At 32.8% G+C, this 18680-nt stretch overlaps 1 protein-coding gene across 1 annotated transcript; it reads right to left on the bottom strand.

Annotated features, from left to right (window-relative positions):
- Positions 1-4906: 4906 nt before the first annotated feature.
- CCR1 (cinnamoyl coa reductase 1) lies at positions 4907-11096 on the bottom strand. The gene is given in 6 exon segments (XM_028210263.2): positions 4907-5194; positions 5196-5339; positions 8950-9302; positions 9850-10035; positions 10607-10761; positions 10848-11096. Coding segments are annotated over 6 exon segments (1044 nt in total). The 5' UTR covers positions 10969-11096; the 3' UTR covers positions 4907-5109.
- Between the last annotated feature and the right edge of the window lie 7584 nt (positions 11097-18680).

The raw sequence follows: 18680 nt of genomic DNA, 5'->3' as shown, positions 1-18680 counted from the left end.
CTTTACTAATGAATATCTGAAATTGTTAATGATTACCAGTATATTACTACTAGTTGTCAAAGAAAATAAATAATATATTACTACTATTTGTCAAACAGTATATTACTACTATTTGTATTTTTCAACTAGAATATTACTCTGTATAATCACAAAAAATTATTTTTGTAAGAAGAAAGGAAGAAAGAGAAACAAACGAAAATTTCTGTATAAACAGAAATCTGTCTTAAGATTGTTGGAACAATCTTCTGTGTAAAATAACTAACTTGAAACCATATCAAACAAATAAAAATAAATTACTTACAGAATTTATTTACCAAACCGAATAAGTACAAAAAAAATCAAGTCGAGTGTGTGACACTCTACCCTTAAGACAGATTCGTCCCGCTTCGGTGCTTATGGATAAATGGCGTCGATCTCCTAGGATAAAATGATCTTTACACAAATTGTAGTAGTACTCCAAATAATCTGTACGGCGAACTAAAACCTGTGTTTTATACTCTCAGAAATTTCTCTAAAAAAACTAATATGAAGAATAATGCAGAGAGAGCAAAACTGGATGGAAATAAGAAATTTTCCAAATCTTCAAACTGTTGGAAATGTCTTGGTATTTATAGGGTTGAATAGGTATGATTTTCAAACCAAACAGATATGAATTCAAATAGAATCGGTGCAAAACAGTTTTAGGTCTGTTGGAAACTGCTGGGCAGTTTTGAATCTGTCTGAAACTGTTCGGAACTGTTGGGAAATGGATTGAAAAAGGGCACTGTTTGGACAGAAAAATTTGGCGCAAAAATTAAATTAATTTTGTTTAGAAATTCAAATAATTTTCCCGCAAGAATTTGAAAAAATTCAAATAAATTTTGCCTAAAAAATTAATGTTAGGACCGACCCAACTCGACCCGATCTGATCCACACGTGTGCCCGATCGGACTAATGGTGACAGTGGCGCGCGTGCGTATAGTGGTTTTTGTCAAGGCTCACTTTGTCCATAACTTCTTCCTTCTACAAACTTGGGGTGCCCCTTGGGGCCCAACCCAAGTATTGTTACCTAGAACTTATATACACACATAAGTTATATCGGATAATCAATTTCAAGAAAATCCACATTTTACTTCTTTAATTGTCAATTCTGCGAACTTGAAAATGACGTCAACTTCCCATTCACTCATAAATGGTTTTGACGAACCGTTTTCGCCATGTAACTTGCCATGCGGCGAGGAACATGTCACCTCTTGGACCCACCCCAAAAGACGTGTGGGCCGCACTCAAATTTAGGTTTAAAGTTAACCCAAAATAAGCCTATAAAAATCATAATTCCAACAAATACATCTCATCTTCATATAGTTTATATTTACTAGTACTAGTATATCCAAACTGAACTTATATGCATAATTGAAATAAGAAGAAAATAGAATGTATCACTTACTTAAAGGTATACAATCAATGTTTCTTTATCCTCTTCACTAATATTGGTCCACAATGGCACATTTTGTGTGACAAATTGCTTAGTGACAATCCCTAATTCACTGTTAAATTTTTCAAATACTTCATCATATGATCGTCTACTTAACTTTACAAATCTGAATAGGCAGTCGTCCACCAACCTTACAAATCCCTACTCTCTTGAGATTCTAAATACTTTTGAGAAAAAAGTAATACTCCACTAATGAGAACAAAGCCAATTAAGAGAGAGAGAGAGAGAGAGGATTAAAAAGTATAACAAGACCTCAATTACATAGATATAACCAAAACTACAAACAAATCCATAATTGAATTGAAGGAAAAAAAATATACTTCAAAGGAGAACATATTCCATCCAAAGAAAAGAAAACAAACCTGTTATGATTAAATTTACACCTTTCGGTTATTTATCATATATTTTGACAAGAATGAACATAGCAATTACATACAGACAAAAAATTAGAAAACAAAAACCACATAAAGTAAAAGGCCCAAACAATTCATCAATAATAAAACAAGTACCATCCTAAGTTAAAGCTTAAATTCCTACAATGCACTGAAACTATTAAAAAATAAAAAGAAAAAAGGGAGCAACATACAGCCATGATTTGTATACCCCACATTGCAAGTGCCAACATCACGTGTATCCAATTAAACCAGGCTGTCCATTATATAAAAAGGAAAATGTTTGGTAACTCAAAATTGTGTGATTCAAATGGCTCAAATTTGTCAAAACGACATTGTTTTACACTCATTTACACTCAAAACGACGTCGTTTTGAGTGATTTGAGCCATTTGAGCCACAAAATTTTAAGCTACCTAACATTGTTGATATAAAAATCCTCAGTTTTATTGAAAGTTTAGTAACAGAAAACAATGAAAATTGTCTTTCTAGATAATTAACCTTTTTTTTTTCCTACTTATTTAAGTTATTTTTTTGCCTCATAGCACCAAACACTCTGCCACATAGATTTTCAAAGTAGGAAAAAAGCATAGCATCAATAAGCTGTGCAACAAACAGGGCCGTCAGGTGTTGTGTAGTTAAAAAGTCGAATTCAAATACAACAATGCTAGGTAGCTCAAATTTTGTGGCTCAAAATGGCTCAAATCACTCAAAACGACGTCGTTTTGACAGATTTTGAGTGTAAAACGACGTCGTTTTAACAAATTTGAACTATTTGAGCCACAAAATTTTAAGCTACCAAACATTTTTCATTCAAATATTCAAGTTATTTTCTCAGCAACCAAGCGGCATTTCGAATCGAGTTGATATTAAAAAAAAAAGGGCAATAGAAAGTCAAAAGCCTCGCCACTGTGAATAATGTAACGAATGAGCAAACACCAAACATCAACATTGTTTGCTTTCCTCAGATTCCTTTTCCTCGTTCTGCAAATTTTTTTCTTTTTGGAAATGAACTTGAGATTACAAAAAAACACTGTTTGCTTTCCTCAGATTCTCCACAACCAAGCACTATTTGCAGAATAAGAATATTGAAACAAAAACAACAGAACAGAACCCTAAGCTACGCATACCCAATTCACAAACTAAGTTCAACATTTCCAAACGAATACACATAGATATAGATATAGATATAGATATAGCACAGCGCAATAAAATTTCAGAGAGAGAGAGAGAGAGAGAGGTAGGCCTCGAGGTCCTTGAGGATCTCCTAATGCAAGCGATCGATATGACATTTGTTCCGAGATCGGACATAGGGTTTTCTGATAAAGAGATGTAGATGATGCTACAGCATTCTTGCTCTTGTTGCCATTGGAAGTGGATTAGGAGTCTCTGAGATCAGATTAGGGATCGAAACCAACAATCCACCGATTCTGTGGAGACGGAAATTAGGGATTCGAGAGAGAGAGTGTGTGTGTGTGTGAGATAGAGAGAGAGAGAGAGAGAGCCATTCTTCAAAGAATGAAATCCCGACTATAAAAACTGAAAGAATGAAAGTAAAATAAAATAATGTCTGATTTGAGTTTATTAGGAACCAATTAAAATTGTTGGTAAAAAGTCATTAATCTTTTTTGTAACTAATAGATTTGTTTTAAAAATGTTATACTTTTTACAAACAAATAATTTTTATCTTTAAAATTTTAAATTTTTATAGTGATTAGGGAGCGTGAAAGAGAGGGAGAGAGGGAGACGCAAAAGTGGAAAATGAGGCGATTAAGTTTTTGTGACGGTTTTAAAGGTCGTCGCAAACTAACAGAATGACCTTTTGCGACGGAACCTTTTGCGACAGTTTTTTGTTGTCCGTCTCTAATAATAGTATTTGTCCAGTGCTTTTTTTTGCAACAGTTATTTACCGTTGCAAAAAAGTGATTTCGCGACGGATTTTTTTACCATTGCAAAAGCTTATTTTTTGCGACAAGTTTTGAACCGTCACAAAAAGCTTCGTGTTTAAAGCTCCCTTTTCTAATAGTGTATCTACATTCTTTCAAGTCAAATCCTGGCGATACCGACCACAACCCTTCCCTCAAAACCCCAAATACAACCCACAATTATTTCTGCACCACCACACTCACACCACCTTAGCCACCACAACATTCTCAAGTTGAGTACTTTAGTATCACACAATAAAAAATAAAATAAAAGGAGAAAAAAAAGTACTTCTGTACCACAAATTGGTAGGCTTGGAATGAAATTTTGAATCAATTCAGGATGGGTGTTTTAAAAAATTACGATTCAATATAATCGGATTCTAATATAATATAATATAATCGGATTCCAATATAATGTAATTGCCTACTACATCTTATCATAACTCATGTTGGGTTTGGGGAGTTACTACACAATATGAATAAAAATAACATTTAAGTCATAACTTCAACAACAATCAATCAAAACTTTTAACGATGAACACCCTAAGGTGAACACAGAATTTGAGATGAGATTCATCAAACTACAAGAAACAATAGTGTACTCCATCGGCCGTGCCTTTGTGAAATGTAACGAAATCAAACCGCCACACTACTTTTAATGCTTAATAATAATTTTTTTTTTTTCCCTACATAAACCAACTTGCAAATCACCTCACTAGAAAAAGGAATACTAACAAATCAACACAATCCATCTATACATTCAATATATACTGTTCCAACTTGGAAGTTTATAATCAATTACAGGATGGATTGTTACAATACAGATACAAATCCACATTATTGTGAATCAGGGCATAGCTTCATTTGGCAACCACATTTAATTGACTTTTAGACTACTTTAAGCAGTTTTATTCATGCAGATTTTTAGATAACATCAATTTTTTTCTTTTCAAATTTTGATGTAAGAATTACTGTTGGACAATTTTCACTGTATTTAAAAGATTTAATTCTATTGTGTACACAACAACAATTAGAATTTAAAGAAATAAAGAAAAGGAGAGAATTTGTTTGATTACAAAAATCAAACTCGAAATAAAAATAAATAAATAAAAACAGATTTTATTTTGTTATGTTTGATTTTTGTAATCAAACAAATTCTTTCCTTTTCTTTATTTCTTTAAATTCTAATTGTTGTTGTGTACACAATAGAATTAAATCTTTTAAATACAGTGAAGATTGTCCTACAATTACAACCCAAAAAAAAAAAAAAAAAACAAAAGCAAAAAGAAACAAAAGAAGAAGAAACTCACACAAAAACTGCTAAAAAACAGTTGTTGCCAAATCAAGTCGCGAAATAAGAAACTTAGGACTGAATGCGAAGAATAGATTCATCATGTTGGGAATGTATTGGGAGGTGACCTTTCTCTTGGAGGCTCTTGACTGTGTCATAGAGGGATTGCCTCACCGGTGTGAACTCCAAACCCAAGTCCTTCAGCTTTTGGTTTGAGAATTTGTATGGTTTGATTCTTGGCTTTGTTTCATCCTTGCACCTGCATTTACAACAACAAAAACAAAAGGAACATTTTACTTTCAAAATTAACAACAATAATATTATTCAAATCAATATTCCAATTATTAGAGACACATGAACAGAAATTGCCGGGAGTAGTGCTTTACAAACAAACAAAGCTTGTAAACTTGCATTTACAAACCGATGTCTCTTATCATGTTATTTAAGTGAGTTCCAGTTAAAATACCAAAACTTATTAGTTTGTAGGGAAAGCTTGTGTAACATTTTTGGCAGTAAGCAGTAATTTCACACCAATCTATTCTAAGCTAAAAGTTAATAATAATCTATAAGCAAAATCTAAAAACACTCTTCCACTAAAATCTAAATATAATTAGTTTTTTTTTTCAATTTATTTAAACTATTTTACAGTGTAACTTGTAAGCAGAAGTTACAACAAATAATTCGACACAGAATTTCAACAACAAAAAAAAGGAAAAAGGGGCATAAGTAGCCCATTTAAATTGCAACAAACAACACTAAAATGGGGACCCGTTAGTCCATCACATCGCCCATCAGTTGCAACAAATGCACTTGTGCAACGTGACAAAAGGTTAAACATGAGTCATTCACTGAGTTATGGCCAGCCCTTGGAAAACATGATAGGTAGGTAATACAATTAGGGTGTGTTTGATTGGACGGATTGGATAAGGGGATTAGAATCTATCGGACTTGAGTCCTAAGACTGTGAATTCTCTAGACTATTTGATTAGATTGAATATGTATTCCGTATTTATTTTTTCATAGGATTAGATGTCTGAAAATGACTATTTTTAATGAATCGATCGTTTGGTTAGACAGACTGGATAGGATAAATGAACAAAAGACTATTTTATCCTTTTTCAATTGTTTACTAAGTAATAACAATATTAAACATATCTTTAATATTTTAATTATTTTTAGCTAGATTAAATAAAAAATTATTTTATTTTATTTTTTATATAATTAAATAAATTTATTTTTTTAAATAAAACAAATAAAATATCAATAAAAATATAAGTTATTTTTTTAATTAAAATTTTAAATAAATTTGTTTTTAAAAATAATAATAATTAAACAATGAAATGAAATAAACATCCATTAACATTTAAATAATGAAATTAAATAAAATATAAACAAAATTTTAAAATAAAACATCAATAAAATATCTATAAAAAATTATTTAAAAAAAAATAAATAAAACATCAATAAAAAGTTAAATAAAATTATTTTATTTTTAAATTGAGACATTTAAATTTTATTGAGTTTTACTAAATATAATACATAATTAAATAGTAGAGGGTCTAAAATAGTGATTTTACCACTTAATCCCAACCCTAAGTAGTCCCTCCAAAATTGTCTCATACCCCCTCCTAGGATAGTATAATCTCCCATATGAGGGATAAGGAATCCGGCCGGACATATCCGACAGACTAAAAAAAACAAACGTCAAATTGAATGATTCTTCCGAATTACAATCTGCACAATGAATAATAGGTTCAACATGAGTCATTCACTTATTTATGGCCAATCCTAGGAAAACATGATCAGTATTAGGTAGGTAGATAGACAATTAGGCCCGTTTGTTTGGGATTATAGGGAGGAGACTGAGTTTGGTAGTGAGGAGGGGATTGAGAATGAGGTGTTTGTTTTGAGAGATAGAGAAGGGATTAGTAATCCCTTGGTATTAGTAAGGAAGAGGAAGGGGATTGGTAAGGAAGAGGTAGAGATGGTATTAGAAAAATTGTGAAGGGATTAAAATTTTTTTTATTTTTTATATATTGAGAATTTTTTTTTAAATATAATGTTTAATTTTTTATATTTTTTTATTTGTTTTATTATTTTATATAAAAATAATTTAACAATTTCTCACTATCAATCCCCTTACTATTAATTCCCTCACTATAAATCTCTTTCATTCTATCTCTGAATATCTCTGAAAACAAACAGGGCTCAGGGTTCAACAGAGTGACTTGGGTGGTAGGTGAGGACTCTCCAGGTCCGGAAGTTTTATTTGTTCATATAATCAATGGGGTCAATCAATGAGATTCAAGGTTTGCTACTTTAAGATTTTAATAATGGCTTATACACTATTCAACAAAGTTGGTACACCTACCGTCCCACTACAGCAAGTAGCAATATCCAATCATATTTGACCAGCTTTTTTGAAAGTATTCAAACTTTACTAAGTTTTCTTCTTTAATTATTTGTATTTCCTTTTCACTATATTATGTACACATATGGGCCATGTTTGTTTGGGTGGACATGAGTTTGGGATTGGACTAATAGTTCAATAAAATTATTAATCCGATGTTTGGTTAAATAATTGAAGTACGGACTAATTATTTTAAACTTAACTATTAGTTAAGATAGGATACATAATCCAACGAATTCGTAGTCCTAGAACTATTAGTCATGGGAATACTAATCCAGTCCGCCCAAACAAACATGACCATGATGTAATTATTTTGGTGGAAGCATAAAGAAAAAGGAAAATGAGTAAGAGCATTAATTAGTGCTATCACTAATGATGTAGCAGTAGGCTCTACCATGAATGATTTAATGTTTTAGTCTTGGTGTTGTATTTTTTTTTATTTTTTATTGAGTATCATGTTATTAATGATCTTTTTAAAGTTCCAAAATTAGTGGCCTTTATTAATGAATAATATGTATAACAAGAAAAATTTAGTGGTCTTTATCAAGAAAAATTTATCGGCCCAATGAATAATATGTATAACTGTTTCCTTTATTTTACTATTAAATGGTACTTCCCAACTGTCTTCTTTTTTTTTTTTTTTTTGAACGAGTACTTCCCAACTCTCTGATAAGGGAGTTTGAGGTTTCATGAAGATGTGAGCTAATTTTTGGTGACACTTGCAATACTCCAAAACAAAATCCCAGTAAAAGCATTTAAAAGCATAAAAAAGAAGAGGAAAATTTTTAAAAGAAGGCTATGAATGTTGGTAATTGAAAAAAGAAGAAACTACTTTAGCATTTTTGGCATTTATACTAATTTAGTTCATCTTTTTATCTTTTTTAGATCACATCAATCAATATCTTCTCTCTATTTTTCTACACATCTTTTTATAAAAAGTCAAAAAGTGCACTCATTTAGAACATTCCAAACCACCCCATTTGGTTGAAGAATTTGAAAAGAGATTTAAAAAAAGAAAGGAAAAATGTGTGTTAAAGTAAATGAAATATAAATATATTTTACCTAATTTTTTCTTTTTCCTTTTTAAATTTTTTTACAAATCTCTCAACTAAACACAACGTACATGCGATTAGTGATCATGCTATACTAAATTTCAACTCTTAGGGAGCTCTAAGGTCCTACCGAGAAGTTCCAACATTAGACCTAACTCAACTGTCCATAAGCACCGTCACTAAAAGCATTGTGTCCTACAAGAAGAGGAATTTTTCAAGAATTTTAATAAGCTTACCAGTCAAGATTAAGGTTGCCCATATTTATAGCCATCACTGGTACTATAGGGTAAAAATGCAAAGTTGTTTGTTAATTGTTATGCTGTAAAACCCATCAGAATGTATAGAAAACCTTCAGCTTAACACTAGGAAGTAAATTAGGAGCTCAAATAATGGTTATTTAAACTTACTTGGTAGGAATGGGATACTCGGGGAATAACTTGGCCAGAATTTCAACCACATCGCCTCGGTGAAGCACGCTCTCAGCACAAAGGTATCGGCCAGATGCTGAAGGATTCTCGAAGACAAGTATGTGTGCCAGTGCCACATCCTTCACGTCCACATAAGCCTGGACTGAGTTGGCATAGGTCTTTGCTGAGCCATTTAGGTACTTAAGAACATGAATAATGCTCGCGTTGAGGGTGGGTTGTAACAACGGTCCAAGCACCAATACTGGGTTTACCACCACCAAGTCCACCCCTCTCTCTTTCGCCTCATTCGACGCCGCTTGCTCTGCCACTGCCTTCCCATAGCAATACCAATTCTACAATTCCATGTCAAAAGCATCACATTCAGTCTCATCGTTTCTTGTGTTCTTGCTCGTATAGGGAATCCTTTATCCGGATCTTCCCTTGTTCGAAGTTACCTCCCTCTGGCTTGATTGTGTAGTGGAGAGGGCGATCCAAACAAAGGAATAGAAGATCCTTTGTTCGAACCCTCCTCTGTTTCAAGCTAACTTGATTGTGTGGTGAAGAGGGGCTTTGGAACAGGAGATGATCCACTCCCATGTTTTGATCGCGTGGTGGAGAGGAGCTTAAGAACAGGGAAAGATCCAGATAGAGGAATAGGATATCCCCGGTATGGATCTCCTGTTTCCCTATCATAAGCTCTTCTCTACCACACGATCAAACTAGAGAGTGGTCGCTTGGAATATCCAGACAGAGCATCCAACCTCTCTTGTTCCAATAAATGAAACCCACTGTCACAATACATCTTCCTAGTTTTTAATATTTCTAGCATTCAGGACCAATATTGAAATGCAAGGATAATTAACTAATACTAGTGATAAAAATTAATGTTGAATGTTAAACCTTAGTGCTCTTGCAGAACTCAAGATCGCTCCAGCAACTCTCATCGACAACAGCGTCGGGGCTTCGGTTAGGGTCCATGGTTACTGCTCCGATTGATGAAGTGAACACCACGCGCCGAACCTTAACTTCCGCCGCTGCAATTATCACATTCTTTGTTCCATTCACTGCTGGCTCCACCATTTCTTCCTTCAAATCAAACACAGATGCTGCATGTTACAAAAACCGTAATAAAACTGTTCGGTTGCTAAGAAAATGAAGGAAAAACAAAATTTTGCATCTTAAATTTTTTTTTTTTTTTTTGATGATTAAAGAATCAAAAAGTGAGCTCCAATCGTTTTATCAAACCTGAATCAAATCGAGAGGTAAAATTTTCACCAAATCAAGGTTGAATTCACCAAATTTCCAAACAGACGCAGTTTTGCTCAAATTTAATGAAATTTTTAAAAAGTAAGGATTTGATATGATTTTCTTTCATTAAAAAAATGGTTAAAACAGGTTGTTGGATAAATTTGGAAATTTTTAAAAAGATTTGAGAATAATAAATAAATAAAAAGTAAGGATTAACTTTTAATAAATAAATTAAAAAAAAAATTGTCGTCGTATAAATGCACATATTATTTTAATACTAAAGTTTGGGATGAATTTTCTGGATAGTTGCATATGCTTTTCTTTTCTTTCCTTCCATTTTCTCTCCAACCAAACAGAGGAGGATCGGCAGGATAAATAATTTAAACAAAAAAAAAACCCCAAAACTTACTGGGTCATCAGTAACCGGAGAAGCGGTGTGGAAAACACCGTCACAGCCATCAATGGCTTCTCGTAGACTCTGGTAATCAAGAAGGTCCGATTTGCATAGTGTTAATCTCTCCTCTGCTCCTTCAAGCTCCCTCAAATGGGAATTCTTCGGATCATCTGACACCACACAAACACCAAATTAATTATACAATACACATATTAATATATAGTATGTATAGATGTTAAATTTTCAAATCTCTTACCTGGATTTCTGACAGTTCCTCTGACAGTATAGCCTTTCTGGAGGAGCAATTTGACCATCCAGGAAGCTATGAAACCACCGGCACCGGTGACGCAGACGGTTTGGCCGGAAACTGATGGCATTTTGGGATTTTCCGAGGAGGATTGTGGTTGGTAAAAGATGAGATGATATGGGTTGTTTGGAAAGAAGGAAAATCACACGACACTCCAATGAAAAAGTCACCGTTGCCATGTATTTGTAGGAGAAAAACATGTCCACCAACCCCACCCCACCAACCCCCGGTATATTCTGCTGCTGTAATTTTTTAGGAATGCAATTCATAACTAAAAGAAAAAATAATTAAAAAAAGGTGTGTAATGTATATATCTTATAATTAAAGAGAAAACAATATAATTTTTTAGTTTCTAAGTCATAACTAAAAGAAAAAGTTATAGTTAAACAACGCCTGAAGTATAACAAAAAATCTCATGAGTCATAACTAAAATAATATCATAATTAAAAAAAAATGATCATAACTAAAAAATAAAAAAATTGGTTATAATTTATGGAGCATATAGTAGAAGGCGTGTATAGTAGAATTTTTTTTATAATTTTTGACATTTTTTTTATAAAAAAAATATGTACATACATATTATGTGTCATATTTTTTAAAATAAAATTATAAATTTATTAAGTTTAGTGAATTAGTATCAATGAATTTAGTGATAATTTTTCGTAAAAAAAATATTAATTCTATTATCATCAGTTGGATCAAGTTAATATAAAATTAAAAATTAAATGAATTAAAAAATATAAGTATCAAAATAACATAAATAATAAAATGTAGATTTTACGAGTGTCATTTTTTACACCTTTAATGATAAGGAAAATGAGTGAGAGCAATAATTAGTGCTATCACTAATGATGTGGCAGTGGGCCCTACCAGGAATGATTTGATGTTTTGGCCTTAGTGTTATATTTTTTTTCTTTTTTTATTGAGTGTCATGTTATTAATGGTCTTTTTAGAGTTTCAAAATTAGTAGTCTTTATCATTGTTGTAATGATAAATGTTTTGTAACTGACACTTTCTACTAGTGTTTTTTTTTAACTTTGGAGGCACATATGGCTAGTGTTTGGACCGTGGATAGATAACGTGTTTTATTTTAATAATTTGAATAGTTTATTTTATTATATATTTTGTTTATTTTATTTATAAAAATAATTAATTCAATTAGATTATCATAATCTATTTAATTTATGATATTTGTCTAATAATTTATCTTTAACAACATAATATCTTTTTTTTTTTTTTTTTTTGCATGTGAAACAAACATGATTATTGAATAGGTTATGATTATCGAACAAATTTAATTTTTTTTGTGAATGAAACATGTGAAGTATCCTACAAAATAAACTATTCAAATTATTTAACAAAACCCCTTAGTAGGCCCATGAGTCCAAACAACGCCCTCCTTTATGTGGTGGATGGGAGGGAATTACAGGACGTTGTATATCCAAAAAATAAAAATGAAAAACAATTGATACATTATTTTGGGGTAGATTATATTTTGCCCCCTTATGTTTGGATTTTTTTTTACTTTGGCCCTTGAAAAAAAAAATGTGATTGTTCATATTTCAAGTTTTTTTTTTTTTTTCAATTTACTCCTAAAATTAAATTTATGTTCAAAATTAGACTCACGTTAATTGTCTCATAACATAAAAAAAAAATATTATTATATTAAGATTTGAGTAGTGTCAGAAATATAAGTTATATATAATAAAATATTTTTATGTTACGTGATTGTCAATATATCATTTTTTATCTAATTTTGAACATAGATTAGATTTTAAAATAAATTAAAAAAAAACTTGAAACCCATAGAGCCAAAGTGAAAACAAAATTAAAGATCAGAGTGAAAAAATGACGGACGCATAAAAGGGCAAAATGTAATTTAATCTATTTTTTTAACATTTATTTTGAGTGTTAATAGAATGAGATTTTTTATAACTTGTTTTAAGGTGAGTAATAGTGAGAAAGACAAATTATTTCACATTTAAGTTTTGTTTCTTACCATAAGTTATGAGATTTGATGAGAAATTAAAATTACTATTTATAAAAAAAATAAATTAGGAAAAATTACTACCCAAAAAAAGGGAGGGGGGGGGTCATTACCCACTTGCTAAACGGCACCTTACTAATAAATTATATATCAATGACTTATGGATCATTTATTTCTATAAATATTCTTATGAATGCATAAATCCTATCTCACATCCAAATTTTCCCAATGAAGCATACCCACATTTGGAAATGTAATAAGGTAATTGCACTCATTAGAATGATATCTCATTGTAACATTTAACAACAGTTTAATAAGGCAATAACGTACAAATGTGTTATTGTCACATTTTAAAAAAAATGACACATTTGTCAAAAAAATAATAAGATGATAGAAAACACATTAAAATGATATTATATTGTCACATTTTAAAAATGATACATTTGATAAAAAGTTTAATAAAACAATAATGCACAAATGTCTTATTGTTACATTTTAAACAGAATAACATATTTGACAAAAGTTTAATAAAACAATAGTGCACATAAGAATGATATCACATTGTTACATTTTAAAAATTATATATTTGACAAAAGTTCAATAAAATAATAGTACAAAAATGTCTCATTGTCACATTTGAAGCATACCCACATTTAAATTTTTTAAAAAATATAATAAAAATACTTCACGATATAACTTTTCAAATTTAATAGGACTTAATAATCTACCAAGAAAAGGGAAATTTCTGGGTAAATTTTTCAAAAAAAAAAAAAAGAGTTTGAGTCTTATCACAAAATAAACTCTAAATTTTTTATTTTATTAATTTAAACTCTAAAGTTTTTATTTGTTCTCAACCTAAAATATTTTTTTATTTTTGTAAAGTAAAATCAATTGGAAAATGAATATTTTCGTCATTAAACTCAATAAAAAGAGTATTTTAAACATTTTGTTTATACTCACATTGAATTTATTGACTAAAATATGATTTTTTTCCATACGGTTTATTTAACGACAAATAGACAAATATTTTAGATTGAAAACAAATTAAAAGATTAAAATTTAAATTAACAAAATAAAAAGTTATGATTTATTTTGTTTTAAGACTAAAATTTTCAGATTTTTTTTATAATTATCTAAAAAATTTATAATACCTAAACTATCTATTTAAATATAAAGTAAATAAATTAAAAAAAAAGAAGAAGATACATAAATTTTTTTCAATTTTTTTTTTTTTAACCCTAGTGAAAAAAATTTAATCATTTATATTATTTTCTCATCTCATAATGGAAATTGAGCGGAAATGGATGGTTTAGGGTTCGTTAGAGAAGTGGGTTGGTTTTTTGGCTTTTTTAGTTATCTAAGGGCTGGTTTGGGGTGTCCTAAAAACGTGCACTTTTTGTCTTTTTGGACTAAAAAAGTTGAGAAAAAAATATGGAGGTTTGGGTTAACTTTTTAGATTTTTATGAAAAAATGTGTATTAAAAAATTGTATAAAAAGAGTATGTAAGAAATGAATAGTGACAGGTGGGCCCCAGCCATACAAATCGGAAGATGTGAATGGGAGTTGGAAATTATTGGCTATTTTTTGTACAAAGCACTGCACGGTTTTGTTTGGTCTGTGGGGGTTATCACGGGTCCCATTTTAATAATCTGAACCGTTCAATGTGTATAACTCGTCGAACACTATGTACTTATAAAAAATCACGTTAATCGGATATCGATAGCTATCTGATCAGATATATTTATTTTTCAATCATTAATTATAATACCATCCATTTGTCGTACATAACTGATCTGATCATATAGTTATCGATATTCGATCAATGTGATTTTTTGCAGACATATAGTACTCGATGAGTTCTACACATTTAACGGTTCAGATTATCAAAACAGGACCCGTGATAGCCCCGCAGGCCAAACAGCGGTGTGTGTGCAAATCACACCCAATCATTTCATATATGTGCACTGCCGCTGCACAGCAGCCGGCTTTTGGTCAATTCGGTGTGTACTTTGGGCAGAAAATAATAATTATTATTATTATTTTTTTTTTGTGAATAGTGATATCTTTTTGGATTTTGGAGTAACTTTTTGACTTTTTGACTTATTTAGGATAAGCCAAACCAACCCTAAGTATGGGGCTAAAAAGTCTAAGTTGACTTTTTGGCTTTTTTAGTTATCTAAGTATGGGGTTAAAAAGTCTGGTTCAGGAAGAGTTTTTGATTTTTTTTTATTTTTTTAACTTTTTTGTGAGAGAAAGAATATAATAATTATAGATTAATGTGATGTTTTATTTTATTAAACTAAAAAATCTATTTTATTTTTTGTGACGGTTTTAACCAAAAATACATCCAAACCAACCTGTCAAAAGGAGGCTTACTTGAGTGAGGTAGATGTCTGAGCTCTAGCCCACGTGCTCATGGCGTGGCCATTCGGTACAACAACCTGCCATTTGGTCACACTAATTCAGCTTAAATTTGTCCAAATACATTTATCTATTTTTTAGTGGTAATTAAATAAAGATTATTTGGTGATTTTTTTTATTTTCTTTTATTTTTTATAAGGGATTTTTATTGATAAGTCCAATTTATAAGTGTTTTAACCCAAGAAGTCCATGAAGGAATTTTTTAACCCATTTAGTCCCATGTATGTATAGGTTTATTCCATAAAGTCCATTTTCTTGATTTACACTATTTTCTTGGACACTTATGCCCTTATATTTAATTTTGATACCTTTATAAATATTTTTTCAACGATTAGCAATTTAATGATGTGAACATTCATATTTTAAAATTCACATTTGTAGGAATGTAAATTGGTCCGTGGGCGGCCCGAAACCCGCCCGCGAGCCAGGGCGGGCCCGGCCTATTGACAATGTGAATATTCACATTGACATGTTAAAATTCACATTAATAGGAGTGTAAAATTGGCCCCCGTCCCGTGGCGGCGCGAAACCCGCCTGCGGCCCATGGGCGGCCCGGGGCGGGCCCGGTCCGGCCTGTTGACAATGTGAATATTCAAATTAACATGTTAACATTCACATTGATAAGAGTATAAAATTGGGCCGCGGGCCATGGGCGGCCAAAAGCCCGCCCGCAGCCCGGGGCGGGCCCGGCCCGGTTCGTTGACAATGTGAATATTCACATTGACATGTTAACATTCACATTGATAAGAGTATAAAATTGGGCCGCGGGCCATGGGCGGCCAAAAGCCCGCCCGCAGCCCGGGGCGGGCCCGACCCGGTTCGTTGACAATGTGAATATTCACATTGACATGTTAACATTCACATTGATAAGAGTATAAAATTGGCCCACGGCCCATGGACGGCCAAAAGCCTGCCCGCTGCCCGGCCCGTTGACAATGTGAATATTCACATTGACATGTTAACATTCACATTGATAAGAGTGTAAAATTGGCCCGCAGCCCGTGGGCAGCCCGAAGCCCGACCGCAGCCCGAGGCGGGTGTCACGACCCAAACCCGGCCCTATGGGTTTAGCACCGTAACCGGCCAGTAATCCGAGATTACCGAAGACCTGCTTAACAGTAGTACAGTAAAACAGGGTACAGGGCCTGGCGGAAGCCAATATAGTAAAGAAACAATGCCCAATGAGCTGTGACAGTCTGTATGCAAAAAGACTTTCCAAACATAGTTACATTCAGTGGAAAAGTATACACAATATATACAATCATTCAGATTAGGGACTCAATCCCTTACGTAACAGTACAGTAAACATTCAGTCTATACAATCCATTCAGTTATTACAAAACAACAAGACAGTACAGAAGGGGGAGTCCTAAAACACCCCTAAGCCTTAGTAAGATAGGCTTGGAACCTCGCAGTGAGGCACGGTAGTTGGCTTGACAAAACTGGAGTAACCCTGACGCTCCTAGCTGCGGTCTGGTGCCTGTACACCTACATATATATATGAGCAGTGAGCTAAAGCCCAGTGAATAACATAATGCATAAAGAGGTTAAGAATGAATGTCCTTACAGTAATGAAAACAGTTCATTAAATCAGTATTTCAGTCGCTCAGTCAGTACAGTCATATGTGATACACCCATTAGCATAACAGTACAGTAAACAGTAGGTCTTAAAAGACCGAACAGTAATGATGGCCATCAGTCAGTAACAGTAGTGGTTTCAACAAGGGAACCGACAGAGATTTCTGTCACAGTAACAGTAAACAGTAGGTGCTAAGGATGCCACAATACAGTTCAGAATATAGGACATACATTCATTCAGTTAACAGTAATCAGTTCAGAAAACAGTACAGTTCAGTTGTTCAGAAGATAATCATTTGTGAACATATCTTTACACAATCGTTACTCACAGAGTTCTGGGCTACAGAGCGTGTCTCCCCAGTCACCAACCCTACACAGTTAACAGATTGAACACACACTAAGCTACACAGCTGGGAAAGATAATAACTTAATCCCTAATTTGCCTCGGTGTGTTCTACACCTATGTTCTTATTAAGATGTCTTAAACTAGGCCTAAGAATGCCTAGAATGGGATGAGGATGCAAAGATGTACTTTTAAAAGCATTTCAGATTTTTTCGAAAAACAGGGGTCACGCTCGAGCGTAGGTTACTCCGCTTGAGCGAACATGCAGACAAAGGTACCCGCTCGACGGACGCTTGACGCCCGCTCGAGCTTGAGACACATGCCTCCGCTCGAGCGCCCAATCTTCCGCTCGAGCGGACCGCAAAACAGTGCAAGATACTGGATGCTCGGATTCCACGCTCGAGCGTCACTTAACCCGCTCGAGCGGGAGTGCAGAATCTGGAAATTCCAGATTGCACCTCCAAGCTCAAACTCAAGCTCAAAAGCATAATTTTCAATCCTCTTGGGCTAATTTCTGGAAAAACACTTGTAAACACATGGAATAACATGATTCAAAACTCAATTTGAGAAATCAAAGCCCAAGGGTGTTTAATTCAAACCCAATTTCAAACCAATTTCATGAACATGGAGAACATGCAACCATGCATGAATTCAAATCAATTCAAAGCTTCAATTTGATGCTCTAAGGAGCCAATTGTTTCCAAAACATGATGAAATCATGGACTTAAACATAATTGTGGACATGCATGTAACATTTTGCCATGAAAACAACTCAACATCTACAATACAACCATGCATGCAAGGATTGAGCTTCAATTCAACAACAATGAACCAAAACATGACTTAGTTCTACAATGAAGCATGAATCATGCAAGAACTAGCTCAATGGTAACAATAAGAAGATCAGTTTCCTACCTTAGTCTTGTATTCAAGATTTAGGAGCTCAAATTAACGATCAACCTTCAATTTCTTCAATTAGCAAGCAAAACTCAAGATGGAATCCAATTCTCTCATTCTCTCCCTCTCTTGGTCGGCTAAGGCTCAAGAAGAAAGGCTGAAGGAGTTATGTTATGATCAAGTGTAAGGCTCAAATGTGTGTGAGATAGTGGACCACTAGGGTTAGTTTGGTAATTAAGTCAACTTTGCAATTAACTCATTTTAATCTAATTTAATCATACTAAATCAAATTTCAGGTAAATACACCATAAAATCACATTAATCATGAGGGTCATGAAACATCAATCGATTCCCGTTTCGGCCGCCGATAAGGCCTTCAATTAGCAGTTTAAACATAATACATGAACAAATGAATAATCAATCAAACAGATAGAATACAAATTAACATACATACTCAGTCAATTCAGTTCCAGTTTTCAGTCAGTCAGTTCAGTACTTTAATCAGTTCAATTATCAGTCATTATCAGTTCAGTTATCAGTCATTATCAGTTCAGTT

The sequence above is a fragment of the Camellia sinensis genome, chromosome 4, assembly GCF_055761805.1.
Source record: "Camellia sinensis isolate YWXY chromosome 4, ASM5576180v1, whole genome shotgun sequence".
Lineage (NCBI taxonomy): Eukaryota > Viridiplantae > Streptophyta > Magnoliopsida > Ericales > Theaceae > Camellia > Camellia sinensis.
The sequence above is the reverse complement of the archived record's forward strand: the minus strand, read 5'-3'. Positions and strand labels throughout refer to the sequence as shown.